The 15711-nt window shown below is 41.6% G+C and overlaps 1 protein-coding gene across 1 annotated transcript in view; it reads right to left on the bottom strand.

Moving 5' to 3' along the window:
- The window catches only part of LOC124717256 (tetratricopeptide repeat protein 27), a 150342-nt gene that overhangs the window by 51107 nt on the left and 83524 nt on the right, over positions 1-15711 (bottom strand). Inside the window, exons 12-13 of the mRNA XM_047244058.1 lie at positions 8866-9027; positions 5142-5312 (exon numbers count right to left, since the gene is read on the bottom strand). Of these exons, the coding sequence (XP_047100014.1) occupies positions 5142-5312; positions 8866-9027 (333 nt within the window). The remainder of the gene's footprint in view (positions 1-5141; positions 5313-8865; positions 9028-15711) is intronic.

Raw genomic sequence — 15711 nt, 5'->3', positions numbered from 1 at the left:
CCCTGTCATTTTTTAGGCAAAACTGCAGCAAGCAAGTGCTGTGCAAGTGAATCTGATTGTGAGTAACACTGATTTCCAATATATTGTGTAGCAAAACACCTTGCTACTCTGTTGAGCCCAATAGTTGGTCAGTGTGAGCATCATGTTAGGAACACGGTAGATTCCTTACACTGACTAGAGGGAATGCATTTGAATGACTCTCATATTCTAGTAAGTTTTGATGTGGTCTCTCTCTTCAATTGTGTTCCTCTGTCTGTCGTGTTACAGTTGTTTGAGGATTAGGTTTGGTGTTGAATTAACAAATCTATTTCAATATGTGTTGACTTCCAATTCTTTTTATTCAATGACCAGTACTACGAGCAGACAGATGGCATTGTGATGGGAAGCCTGTTGTCACTATTATCGTAAATTTGTTAATGGAAGACTTCGAGGAACATGCCTTGGAGTTAGCAGTCTCAGCACCGATAATTCTATGAAATACAGGGTGATTCAAAAAGAATACCACAACTTTAAAAATTTGTATTTACTGAAAGAAACATAATATAACCTTCTGTTATACATCATTACAAAGAGTATTTAAAAAGGTTTTTTTTTTCACTCAAAAACAAGTTCAGAGATGTTCAATATGGCCCCCTCCAGACACTCGAGCAATATCAACCCGATACTCCAACTCGTTCCACACTCTCTGTAGCATATCAGGCGTAACAGTTTGGATAGCTGCTGTTATTTCTCGTTTCAAATCATCAATGGTGGCTGGGAGAGGTGGCCGAAACACCATATCCTTAACATACCCCCATAAGAAAAAATTGCGGGGGTAAGATCAGGGCTTCTTGGAGGCCAGTGATGAAGTGCTCTGTCACGGGCTGCCTGGCGGCCGATTCATCGCCTCGGGTAGTTGACGTTCAGGTAGTTACGGACAGATAGGTGCCAATGTGGACTCTCCATACAGTTGATTGTGGAATTTGCAACTCTCTGCTAGCTCTGCGAGTTGATTTTCCTGGGCTGCGAACGAATTCTTGCTGGATGCGTGCTACATTTTCATCACTCGTTCTCGGCCGTCCAGAACTTTTCCCTTTGCACAAACACCCATTCTCTGTAAACTCTTTATACCAACGTTTAATACACCACCTATCAGGAGGTTTAACACCATACTTCGTTCGAAATGCACGCTGAACAACTGTCGTCGATTCACCTCTGCCGTACTCAATAACACAAAAAGCTTTCTGTTGAGTGGTCGCCATCTTAGCATCAACTGACGCTGATGCCTAGTCAACAGCGCCTCAAGCGAACAAATGTACAACTAAATGAAACTTTATAGCTCCCTTAATTCGCCAACAGATAGTGCTTAGCTCTGCCTTTTGTCGTTGCAGAGTTTTAAATTCCTAAAGTTGTGGTATTCTTTTTGAATCACCCTGTATAACAGCATGGAGATTTTGGCATGCGCTTCCAGCAGTTGGGATAGTGTTATTAATGAAGCAGTTGAGATTAAATTAGCAGGTTGTTGTTGTTGTTGTTGTTGTTGTTGTTGTTGTGGTCTTCAGTCCTGAGACTGGTTTGATGCAGCTCTCCATGTTACCCTATCCTGTGCAAGTTTCTTCATCTCCCAGTACCTACTGCAACCTACATTCTTCTGAATCTGCTTAGTGTATTCATCTCTTGGTCTCCCTCTACGTATTTTACCCTCCACGCTGCCCTCCAATGGTAAATTTGTGATCCCTTGATGTCTCAAAACATGTCCTACCAACCGGTCCCTTCTTCTAGTCAAGTTGTGCCACAAACTCCTCTTCTCTCCAATTCTATTCAATACCTCCTCATTAGTTATGTGATCTACCCATCTAATCTTCAGCATTCTTCTGTAGCACAACATTTCGAAAGCTTCTATTCTCTTCCTGTCCAAACTATTTATCGTCCATGTTTCACTTCCATACATGGCTACACTCCATACAAATACTTTCAGAAACGACTTCCTGACACTTAAATCTATACTCGGTGTTTACAAAATTCTCTTCTTCAGAAACGCTTTCCTTGCCTTTGCCAGTCTACATTTTATATCCTCTCTACTTCGACCATCATCAGTTATTTTGCTCCACAAATAGCAAAACTTATCAACTACTTTAAGTGTCTCATTTCCTAATCTAATTCCCTCAGCATCACCTGACTTAATTCGACTACATTCCAATATCCTTGTTTTGCTTTTGTTGATGTTCATCTTATATCCTCCTTTCAAGACACTATCCATTCCGTTCAACTGCTCTTCCAAGTCCTTTGCTAGCTCTAACAGAATCACAATATCATCGGCGAACCTCAAAGTTTTTATTTCTTCTCCATGGATTTTAATACCTACTCCGAATTTTTCTTTTGTTTCCTTTACTGCTTGCTCAATATACAGATTGAATAACATTGGGGAGAGGCTACAACCCAGTCTCACTCCCTTCCCAACCACTGCTTCCCTTTCATGTCCCTCGACTCATAACCGCCATCTGGTTTCTGTACAAATTGCAAATAGCCTTTCGCTCCCTGTATTTTACCCCTGCCACCTTTAGAATTTGGAAGAGAGTACTCCAGTCAACACTGTCAAAAGCTTTCTCTAAGTCTACAAATGCTAGAAACGTAGGTTTGCCTTTCCTTAGTCTTTCTTCTAAGATAAGTGGTAAGGTCAGTATTGCCTCACGTGTTCCAATATTTCTACGGAATCCAAACTGATCTTCCCTGATGTCGGCTTCTACCAGTTTTTCCATTCGTCTGTAAAGAATTCGTGTTAGTATTTTGCAGCTGTGACTTATTAATCTGATAGTTCAGCAATTTTCACATCTGTTAACACCTGCTTTCTTTGGGATTGGAATTATTATATTCTTCTTGAAGTCTGAGGGTACTTCGCCTGTCTCATACATCTTGCTCACCAGATGGTAGAGTTTTGTCAGGACTGGCTCTCCCAAGGCCGTCAGTAGTTCTAATGGAATGTTGTCTACTCCCGGGGCCTTGTTTCGGCTCAGGTCTTTCAGTGCTCTGTCGAACTCTTCACGCAGTATCGTATCTCCCATTTCATCTTCATCTACATTCTCTTCCATTTCTATAATATTGTCCTCAAGTACATCACCCTTGTATAGACCCTCTATATACTCCTTCCATCTTTCTGCTTTCCCTTCTTTGGTTAGAACTGGGTTTCCATCTGAGCTATTGATATTCATACAAGTGGTTCTCTTTTCTCCAAAGGTCTCTCTAATTTTCCTGTAGGCAGTATCTATCTTACCCCTAGTGAGATAAGTCTCTACATCCTTACATTAGCCATTTTGCATTCCTGTCGATCTCATTTTTGAGATGTTTGTATTCCTTTTTGCCTGCTTCATTTACTGCATTTTTATATTTTCTCCTTTCATCAATTAAATTCAATATTTCTTCTGTTACCCAAGGATTTCTACTAGCCCTCGTCTTTTTACCTACTCGATCCTCTGCTGCCTTCACTACTTCATCCCTCAGAGCTACCCATCCTTCTTCTACTGTACTTCTTTCCCCCACTGCTGTCAATTGTTCCCTTATGCTCTCCCTGAAACTCTCTACAACGTCTGGTTCTTTCAGTTTATCCAGGTCCCATCTCTTTAAATTCCCACCTTTATGCAGTTTCTTCAATTTTAATCTGCAGTTCATAACCAATAGATTGTCGTCAGAGTCCACATCTGCCCCTGGAAATGTCTTACAATTTAAAACCTGGTTCCTAAATCTCTGTCTTACCATTATATAATCTATCTGGTACCTTTTAGTATCTCCGGGATTCTTCCATGTATATAACCTTCCTTTATGATTCTTGAACCAAGTGTTAGTTATGATTAAGTTATGCTCTGTGCAAAATTCTTCCAGACGGCTTCCTCTTTCATTTCTTAGCCCCAATCCATATTCACCTACTATGTTTCCTTCTCTCCCTTTTCCTACACTCGAATTCCAGTCACCCATGACTATTAAATTTTCGTCTCCCTTCACTAACCTTGCAAATAGAGATGGAGGTTTCTGCTTAAACTCTGCATGGAATCCTACTGTCCCCCATGTCAAAAACCATAGGGACTGAGTTAATGCTAGTTTTTAATTTTCACTACTTTCACTATCAATAACTTTTGGCATCGGTGATCTATGGTTGTGTGGTGACACTAGTATTTACAGTGAGTGAGTGTGAGTGTGTGTGTGTGTGTGTGGGGGGGGGGGGGGGAGGGGGGGGGGGGGGTAGGTAGGTTTGTTGTTCTTTCTGCAATTGCCCTGAAAACTCACATTTTAAATTCGTTAGTTACCCCTTTTGTTCATCTAATCTTCAGTATTTATCTCTAGCACCACGTTTCATAAGCTTCTGTTCTCTTCTTGTCTGGACTGTTTATTGTCCACATTTCACTTCCATACGAATTTACGCTCCAGACAAATACTGTGCAAAATTTTTCCTAATATTTAAATTTATATTCAACATTAACAAATTCCTGCATTTTTAGAAATGATTTTCTTGCTCTTGTTGGTTTGCACTTCACATCCTCTTTATTTAGCCACTGTCAGTTATTTTGTGCCCAAAAAGCGAAACTTCTCAACTACTTCTAGAGCCTAATTTCCTTATCTAATTGCCTCAACATACACTGATTTAATTTTACTACAAAACATTACCATTGATTTGCTTTTGTTGATGTTTGTCTCACATTCTCCTTTCAAGACACTATCCCTCTGTTCAACTAAACTTCCAAGTTCTTGCCTTCTATGAAGGACTTGCAATGTCATCAACAAACATAAAAATTTTTATTTCTTCTCTCCGAACTTTAATTCCTTCCTGTATTTCTTGTTGGCTTCCTTTGCTGCTTGCTCAGTGCACAGACTGAATAACATGGAGGACACTCTACAGCCCTGTCTTTGCTACACTATTAAAATCTAACCATTTGCTGTTGGCCTGAGCTACCACAGCAAATATTACCTAATTTGAGCTTGCTTTAATGGTTGAGCATACATCATCACAATCTGCACAACAGTTAGCTGACATGTTTCAAAAATTACTAGAGGGCAGTGAATCTGTTAGAATAAATGAATACACACCATATGAAATTAATATGACTTAGAACAACAAATAAAGCAACATTACAGGTAACACTAAGTGACAGTTAGCAACTCCTTTCTTTTACCTGTCCTGTAAGACGCCCAAACAGACCCAGTGCAGCCTTTATCAGTCTCCGTGATGGCACACCGGCATTATCTGGGAGGTTGTTTGCCACTGCTTTCACCAGGATTCGAAGGACATCCTCATCAACATGCTTAGCTTTGAGGTCCAATATCCTATGATATGCTTGTATGACCTGCAGCGAGAAATATGCAACAAAATGGTAGTGCAAAAGCAAAGAAATCCATGTGACACTGTCTTTTTTCATCAGACTGGATATTATTTACTGGATATTATTTACTTATTGTTAGCACACTAATGTGGTTCTGAATTATAGTAATGAATGTTGTTTTACAATATGGTAGCAGAGCAAAAAATTTCTTTCGTTCATTCATCACATTATGTAGTTTGTGTCATGAAACAGAAGCTTCAAAAATGTGAAATGAGTCAAGGAATACAGAAATAAAAAGAGAAGTGACTCTATTAAATTAAATCACTGTACAAACACAATACTATGACTGTATTGATTAATATTATTTGCACTTGCACCAGCTAAATCTAACGCGGTAAGTTATACGAGAAGCTGCCCCCCCCCAAAAAGCAATTGTTATTATTATTATTATTATTATTATTATTATTATTATTTTTCAAGAAAGAGCATTTCTTAAAACTATTTTTCTACACAGTTGCTGCAATTTTTCAGACATTTATCATAGTGTAAAACCATTTTTCTATGCCTTCTTCATACAAAAATTCCGCCAGTGAAGATATCCACTGCTGAACAGCATTTTTTGCATCATTAAAGTTGTTAAAGTGTCCTTCTCCAAAACAACGCCTCCAAGTTCAAGAGTAAGTTGTAGTCAGAAGGTGCGAGACTGGAACTGTAGGGTGAATGATTGAACAGCTCCCAACTGAATTTTTGAATAAGATTTTGATTAACACCAGCAGAGTGGGATCATGCACTGTCATGAAGCAACACAATGCCCTGACTGAGCATTCCACACCTTTTACTTTGAATTGTGTGCCAAAAGTTTTTCCTCAGTGTCTCACATTATTGTACTGCATTGGTAGTTTCACCTATGGGAAGAAACTCAACAAGCAGAATACTCAGTCTGTCCCAGAACACAGTATATTTGACATTTTTTGCACTGACAACATTGTTTTGAATTTTGTTTTATGGGGGGATCATGAGTGTGTCCACTCCATTGACTGTTGTTTCAATTCTGTAGACACATGACGAACCCAAGTTTCATCACCAGCCACAAATCTGTTTAAAAATTCATCTACTCTCATCACTGTATCGGGTAAGAAATGTCAAAGCACTGCCAAGTCACTTCTTGTGGACATCCGTAAGCATTTTCGGAAACCAACTGAAACACAATTCACAAAAATTTAGGTGATTCATGAGAATCTCATCCAATACAGTTTTTGAAATTTATGGAAGTTCAACACAAAGCGTTCTTATTGTGGAATGTCTGTTTTCACAAATTTTCTCATTCACTTTCTCAACCAAATCATCACTGACAACAGAAGACCAACCTCTCTGTGCTTCATCATGAACAATTGTTCGTCCATCATTAAACTGTCTCACCCACTTTCTAACCATTCCATCAAACACTACATTTCCACCATAAATCTCTACAAATTGATGAAGAATTTAATTTAGCTTAACGTTCTTTGTGTTCAAAAAAGGATTACAGAACGCTCTTCACAGTTGGCAGGTTCAGAGACTGTCCTAAACATATTGAAGGATTACTAACAAATGTAAACACAATACAATCTGGCTACAATCTGGCTATCATGACGTAAGTGGAAAGATAATGAACCAGAAAGAAAAGTGAAAATGTGAGGAACTGCGACACTAGTACTGCAGCGGTCATAGAATGAAATGGTACTTGCTTTCTGGACATGGGTCAATCCAAATGAAGTGGTCCAATAAAAATTAAGTTGGTTGCTTGACCATTTTTAAATATTTTAATTTTTCTATGTGATTACCCTATAACTGAGAAGTTCAAAACAGTTTTTAAAAAAAATTATACCTTTCACCTTTACTGAATGGTGGCCATTTTCATCTGTAAGTGTGCAACGATGTTTCAGTTTACAGACATTAGCAAAAATATGAATATCTCTGCACTGGATTGTTACAACATTGCAATTGACATGATTATTTTTAGAAAAGTGTCCTCTACAACATTGTCTATTACACAAAATACCCTAAATTCAAAAATAACCAGTCAAAATGACCTCCAAAGTTTGGTATCCAAATTTTCAAAAATCCACTTTTTAGGCCCAAAAATAACAAACAAGGAGTGATTTATGAGAGTCTATTTTTTCCTATAGTTAGATATCATACACTACTAGCCTCATATAGAGCAAGAACACTTACAAATCTTTCCTTAATTTTTTTATGAATTTTTGAAATTTGAAAATGTTCATTTTTTGTAAAGTTTGGGGTTAGTTATCTCAGGTGGGACTGAATATAAAAATAAGATTTTTGCACAGTTTGTACACCTACATGGTAGCAACGTACTGTAAAAATTTCAATATTGATATCTGTGAACAAAGATTTGAATTTTTGAAAATGAGGAGGAAATTCACACACCACAAACCACATTACAGTACAGGGTGATGGGACTATATGCCTCTGTACGAGTCCAATTTCTCTCATCTTGTGTTCATATAAATCAAATGTGTATGTTGGAGGCAATAAAACTATTCCGCAGTCAACTGCAAATGCTGGTACTCAAAATTTTCTCAATAGTGTTTCATGGAAATACCATAGGCTTCCTTCTGGGGATTCCTATTTGAATTCACAAAACATCTTTGTAATACTCAGATGTTGATCAAACTTGGAGTAACAAATCTAGCAGCACACCTTTGAATTGCTTCAATGAATATCTTTAATCCAAACATAACGTTTAAATCTTCAATCATCATGACTGTGTCAAGCAGCACACCATCAACATAGTATTTGAACACTACAGGGTTGTTTTTCCTATTCATCTGCATTAACTTACATTTTTCTACATTTAGAGGAAGCTGCCACGATCACCTCAAACAGAAATTGTGTCGAAGTCATCCTGCATCTCCCTACAAAACCAACCGATGGAAAGTACAGGACGGAATAACAAAAATATTAGGAAAAGAATAGATCGGTATTCACATTACAGAGCAGTTGTTGAGTCACAGGCATGTGCAACGAAAAGACAACTAAACATTTCAGTTTTTGGCTAGAAGCCTTCTTCCAAAATAGAGAACACGTAGACATTCAGACAAGCACAACTCACATACATATGCCCACTGTCTCCAACCACATAACTGCACCTGACTGCAGACAGCGGAAACTGACACTTGTTTATCTGATTTGTGTTTACAATAATTTTTATAGATCATTCCAGACAAATGTTGATTGGTTGCTACAAATAGAACACAATTACCACCTTAGCCTCTCCCTGCCCATTAACGTGACATTTATCCTTGAAGCCAATGCAATATCTGGTCACAGTGACCACTAAAACGTAAGTAACATCTGTGCGACTACGTAACTTCTTCAGCAGTCGGCTGCTTTTGTGGCAAAATGGCACATACTGTCAAACGCTCAGTTTTTCACAGAGAATTAATATAACAGTTGCACAGAAAACAGTTAATAAATAACAGCACACATGCAACTTGCTCTGATGCCCAATGTATTGAGATTCAAATGTGAACATTGTTGTACTGTACTGAAATTGCTCCAGGTTTATACTTACGTCTTCAAACTCTGCGCAGTCAGTGCTCACAATCATGAGATTGTCCCACACTTTCCAGTTCTCAAAATTACATTTGAGAGCTTCTTTCAGTGCCTTCCAGGCGCGAGCCTTTTGACCCAGTTTTACATAGGCCTTCGCCAGATTGTTCCAAGCCTCGAAGTTCTGGAGGGAAAAAATGTAGCATTATCTTAAGTAAGATTTCACGTGAATGGTAGAAACACTGAAACAAATACAATTTCTGGTGAACCAACCCTACAACTACTGTTGCACAATTTATTGAGAGTAAAGTACAGATAAAAATGAAAAGGTAATTAATATGGCTATCAAGTAAATCAGAATAAATTCTGCAGTGGTGAATGAAAAGTTAAAGTCTGTAGCACGAGCTTAGGACCAGGTATCGATTCCTTCACTTTGGCACTAGAAGGGGGTGGGCAGTGAGCGTGGTGGCCTGGGCACTTTTTACACCCAGGAATGATCTTCCGGTACTCATTTGATGACAGGCTGAGTGGACCTGGGACCATCCTGGAGAGGGAGGGGAGGGGGGGGGGGGACTGTAAAGAGGAAAAATACCCATTCATAGCAGACATTGAACCCAGGACCTCCAAGACCATAGTTTACTGCTCTACCTGCTAGACCACCAGGCCACCAGCGATGCATTAAAATACATAAAAGAAATTTTGTATATCAGACTGCCCCTTTGCTTGGTGGAGAGCGGCAAGTCAGAGACATACAGTTGTATAAACTTTATAAAGGCAAGAAAGTGAGTTAAGTTTTCATCAGCGTATGACATGAAAGAGTGCAGTGTGACTAACACAATAATACTCTGGATGGATACTGTTATCTAGGAGAAACTTTTCAGGCATTTCGATACAACTTCACGTTTATTAATAAAATATAGGTGATCACAGTCCAAAAGGGAGATCATATATATAATAATAATAATAATAATAATAATAATAATAATAATACCCCACGGGGTGACAGATATTCATTAGTGCACAAGTTGGTAATGTTTTTTCACAAGTTTAATAAACACAACTCATACAGATAACAGAGACTTGTCATCAATAATACACACATCAAAAAAAGTTTTGCATCACCTCGGTTCCAAGGGTTCCGGAACCTGTACAGAAAATTGGAATAGACATCAACATAAACATCATTTCCGCCCTTTTTGTTGCTCATGAAAACCACACACTGCATGTTGTACCACCATACAGCGAGACCTTCAGAGGTAGTGGTCCAGATTGCTGTACATACCAGTACCTCTAATACCCAGTAGCAAGTCCTCTTGCATTAATGCATGCCTGTATTCATCATGATATACTACAACAAGTTCATCAAGGCACTGTTGGTCCAGATTGTCCCACTCCTCAATGCGATTCAGCGTAGATCCCTCAGAGTGGTTGATGGGTCACATCATCCATAAACAGCCCTTTCCAATCTACCCCACACATGTTTGATACGGTTCATGTCTGGAGAACATGCCGGCCACTCTAGTCGAGCAATGTCATTATCCTGAATCAAGTCATTCACGAGATGTGCACAATGAGGGTGTGAATTGTTGTCCATGAAGACAAATTCCTCGCCAATATGTTGCCGATATGGTGGCACTATTGGTCGGAGGATGGCATTCACATATCGTACAGCCATTACAGTACCTTCCGTGACAACCAGCGGCGTACGTCAGCCCCACATCATGCCACCGCAAAACAGCAGGGGACCTCCACCTTGCTGCACTCGCTGGACAGTGTGTCTAAGGCATTCAGCCTGACCGAGCTGCCTCCAAACACGTCTCCGACGATTGTCTGGTTGAAGACATATGCGACACCCATAGTTGAAGAGAACGTGATGCCAGTTCTGAATTGTCCGTTCGGCACGTTGTTGAGCCCATCTGCAGCACACTGCACGGTGTCGTGGTTGCAAATATGGATCTCGCCATGGATGTAGGAAGTGAAGTTGCGCATCATGCAGCCTATTGTGCACAGTTTGAGTCATGACACGACATCTTGTGGCTGCACGAAAAGAATTATTCAACATGGTGGCGTTGCTGTCAGGGTTCCTCCGAGCCCTTATCTGTAGGTAGTGGTCACCCACTGCAGTAGTAGCCCTTGGGCAGCATGAGCAAGGCATGTCATCGACAGTTCCTGTCTCTCTGTATCTCCTCTGTACCCGAACAACATGCTTTGGTTCACTCTGAGACGCGTGGACAATTCCCTTGTTGGAAGCCCATCCCGGCACAAAGTAACAATGAGGACACGATCAAACCGCGGTATTGACCATCTCGGCATGGTTGAACTACAGACAACACAAGCTGTGTACCACCTTCCTGGTGGAATGACTGGAACTGATCAGCTGTCGGACCCCCTCCGTCTAATAGGCGCTGCTCATGCAGGGTTTGGGCAGGTTTAGTAACATCTCTGAATAGTCAAAGGGACTTTGTCTGTGGTCAATATTGACAGTCAATGTCCATCTTCAGGAGTTCTGGGAACCGGGGTGATGCTAAACTTTTTTTGGTGTGTGTATATTTAAAACGGTTTGCCAATGCTTGGGTAACCATTCGATTCTGTGACTGCAGTAATCACATGGTTTTCAGATAAGGAGCTCATTGAGCCAACTTCAGAGCACATTTTCATGCAGGAAGTTCTCTGAAAGTTGTTTAATAGACAGCAGAAAAGATGAAAATCTGAGGGCTTAAGATCAGGTGAATAAGATTGGTACAGAATGGCTTCCCAATTCAACTCCTGTGTAGTGTTTTTTGTCAGTCTAACAGGATGCGGGTGGCCACTATTACGTACTAGCATTACTTCGCGCAGTCTTCCTGGTTCTTGTTCTTGGGCTGCATCTGCAAGACATCTCAGGTGTTGACAATAACTCTCAGCAGCAGTGATGGTCACCCCTCGGAAGCAGTTCACAGTACACCACACCATCGCTGTTCCACCAGATTCATAACATCTTTTATGGATGCACGCAAGTCTCTGTATGGGGACTTGCTGCTTTGTTTGGGCTCAAGCATTCCTTCATTTTCCTTATGCTAGCATAAAGACACTATTTCTTGTCACCAGTAACAATATAGGACAAAATGATCTGTGTTGCTCATGAACCAGCTGATGATGAGCAAGGAGAGATGTGCATATGGCCATCTACATATTTATGTAATTTTGGGTCTGAGCATGCGTTACCCATACACTTGATTTTTTATCACACCCTGAAGATCTGCCTGGATGTGGAGAGTTACTAATGTTAAAACAATCCTCCTTAAAACAAGAAAATCATTTTCTTGTTGTGCTCTGTCCAATGGCATTATCCCCACACACGGTGCAAATTTTTCTGGCTGACTCCATTGCTGTCACCCCTCCAATGAACTCAAATAGAAGAATATGTCAGAAATGTCCTGATTTCTCCACTTGGCACTCCTTTTTCTGTATCCAAAGGTCCACTCAATACTCCAAATGACAATCCTACCTCCACTGCCACTTGGAAGAGTTGCGAAGAAGGATAGTTAATGCGGCTGCTGATATTGACCATGATGAGGTGAGAAAGGTCTGAAAAGCAATGTCTGATTTCAGCTCTGAATAAAAACTGATTATGAGAAAGAGACAGTATTGGATATTATTCGAGGAGGTTCTCAATAAGTTACTAGACAGCAAAAAGAACTCTTATTTCTGTTGCAGCCAACATGTTGGAAAAGTTCAAGAAATTAGGTTGTTTGATGAGTCTCAAGATACACATTTTCAACAGCCACTTTCATTTTTTCCTGGTTGGTTGGTTGGGGGGAGGGGACCAAACGTCGAGGTCATCGGTCCCATCGTATTAGGGAAGGATGGGGAAGGAAGTTGGCTGTGCCCTTTCAGAGGAACCATCCCAGAATTGCCTCAAGAGATTTAGGGAAATCACGCAAAACCTAAATCAGGATGGCTGGTCGTGGATTTGAGCCGTGGTCCTCCTAAATGCAAGTCCAGTGTGCTAACCAATGCACCACCTCGCTTATATATATATAAAAAAAAACAAAGATGAGGTGACTTACCGAACGAAAGCGCTGGCAGGTCGATAGACACACAAACAAACACAAACATACACACAAAATTCAAGCTTTCGCAACAAACTGTTGCCTCATCAGGAAAGAGGGAAGGAGAGAGAAAGACGAAAGGATGTGGGTTTTAAGGGAGAGGGTAAGGCGTCATTCCAATCCCGAGAGCGGAAAGACTTACCTTAGGGGGGAAAAAAGGACGGGTATACACTCGCGCACACACACACATATCCATCCACACATATACAGACACAAGCAGACAAGTCTTCAAATATGTCTGCTTGTGCCTGTATATGTGTGGATGGATATGTGTGTGTGTGTGCGCGAGTGTATACCCGTCCTTTTTTCCCCCTAAGGTAAGTCTTTCCGCTCCTGGGATTGGAATGACTCCTTACCCTCTCCCTTAAAACCCACATCCTTTCGTCTTTCTCTCTCCCTCCCTCTTTCCTGATGAGGTAAAAGTTTGTTGCGAAAGCTTGAATTTTGTGTGTATGTTTGTGTTTGTTTGTGTGTCTGTCGACCTGGCAGCACTTTCATTTGGTAAGTCACATCATCTTTGTTTTTATATATATAATAGAGGGAAACATTCCACGTGGGAAAAATTATATATAAAAACAAAGATGAGGTGACTTACCGAACGAAAGCGCTGGCAGGTCGATAGACACACAAACAAACACAAACATACACACAAAATTCAAGCTTTCGCAACAAACTGTTGCCTCATCAGGAAAGAGGGAAGGAGAGGGAAAGACGGAAGGAAGTGGGTTTTAAGGGTGAAGGTAAGGAGTCATTCCAATCCCGGGAGCGGAAAGACTTACCTTAGGGGGAAAAAAAGACAGGTATACACTCGCACACACACACATATCCATCCACACATACAGACACAAGTAGACATATTTAAAGACAAAGAGTTTGGGTAGAGATGTCAGTCGAGGCAGAAGTGTAGAAGCAAAGAAGTTGTTGAAAGACAGGTGAGGTATGAGTGGCGGCAACTTGAAATTAGCGGAGATTGAGGCCTGGAGGGTAACGAGAAGAGAGGATATACTGAAGGGCAAGTTCCCATCTCCGGAGTTCGGATAGGTTGGTGTTGGTGGGAAGTATCCAGATAACCCAGACGGTGTAACACTGTGCCAAGATGTGCTGGCTGTGCACCAAGGCATGTTTAGCCACAGGGTGATCCTCATTACCAACAAACACTGTCTGCCTGTGTCCATTCATGCGAATGGAAAGTTTGTTGCTGGTCATTCCCACATAGAATGCGTCACAGTGTAGGCAGGTCAGTTGGTAAATCACGTGGGTGCTTTCACACGTGGCTCTGCCTTTGATCGTGTACACCTCCCGGGTTACAGGACTGGAGTAGGTGGTGGTGGGAGGGTGCATGGGACAGGTTTTGCATCGGGGGCGGTTACAAGGATAGGAGCCAGAGGGTAGGGAAGGTGGTTTGGGGATTTCATAGGGATGAACTAACAGGTTACGAAGGTTAGGTGGACGGCGGAAAGACACTCTTGGCGGAGTGGGGAGGATTTCATGAAGGATAGATCTCATTTCAGGGCAGGATTTGAGGAAGTCGTATCCCTGCTGGAGAGCCACATTCAGAGTCTGGTCCAGTCCCAGAAAGTATCCCGTCACAAGTGGGGCACTTTTGTGGTTCTTCTGTGGGGGATTCTGGGTTTGAGGGGATGAGGAAGTGGCTCTGGTTATTTGCTTCTGTACCAGGTCGGGAGGGCAGTTGCGGGATGCGAAAGCTGTTGTCAGGTGGTTGGTGTAATGATTCAGGGATTCCGGACTGGAGCAGATTCGTTTGCCACGAAGACCTAGGCTGTAGGGAAGGGACCGTTTGATGTGGAATGGGTGGCAGCTGTCATAATGGAGGTACTGTTGCTTGTTGGTGGGTTTGATGTGGACGGACGTGTGAAGTTGGCCATTGGACAGGTGGAGGTCAACGTCAAGGAAAGTGGCATGGGATTTGGAGTAGGACCAGGTGAATCTGATGGAACCAAAACTTCCAGGAATTTCTGACTTCCAGCCTTGCATCTCAATTCTTCTTAAAAAACCTTAATCCTACACCCAACATCACCACTGCTGAAGCCCAGGCTATCCGTTATCTGACCGATCCATCATCATTCTTCCGGCGGACAAGGGTTCCACGACCGTGGTACTTGATCGTCGGGAGTATGTGGCTGATGGACTGCGTCAGCTTTCAGACACCACCACATACAAAGTTTGCCAAGGTAACCCCATTCCCGATGTCCAGGCGGAGCTTCAAGGAATCCTCAGAACCTTAGGCCCCCTGCAAAACCTTTCACCTGACTCCATCAACCTCCTGACCCCACCGACACCCCGCACCCCTACCTTCTACCTTCTTCCTAAAATCCACAAACCCAATCATCCCGGCCGCCCCATTGTAGCTGGTTACCAAGCCCCCACAGAACGTATCTCTGCCTACGTAGATCAACACCTTCAACCCATTACATGCAGTCTCCCATCCTTCATCAAAGACACCAACCACTTCCTTGAACGCCTGGAATCCTTACGCAATCTGTTACCCCTGGAAACCATCCTTGTAACCATTGATGCCACGTCCTTATACACAAATATTCCGCACGTCCAGGGCCTCGCTGCGATGGAGCATTTCCTTTCACGCCGATCACCTGCCACCCTACCTAAAACCTCTTTCCTCATTACCTTAGCCAGCTTCATCCTGACCCACAACTTCTTCACTTTTGAAGGCCAGACATACCAACAATTGAAGGGAACAGCCATGGGTACCAGGATAGCCCCCTCGTACGCCAACCTATTCATGGGTCGCTTAGAGG

The sequence above is a fragment of the Schistocerca piceifrons genome, chromosome 9, assembly GCF_021461385.2.
Source record: "Schistocerca piceifrons isolate TAMUIC-IGC-003096 chromosome 9, iqSchPice1.1, whole genome shotgun sequence".
Lineage (NCBI taxonomy): Eukaryota > Metazoa > Arthropoda > Insecta > Orthoptera > Acrididae > Schistocerca > Schistocerca piceifrons.
This window is presented reverse-complemented; position numbering and strand designations above follow the sequence as displayed.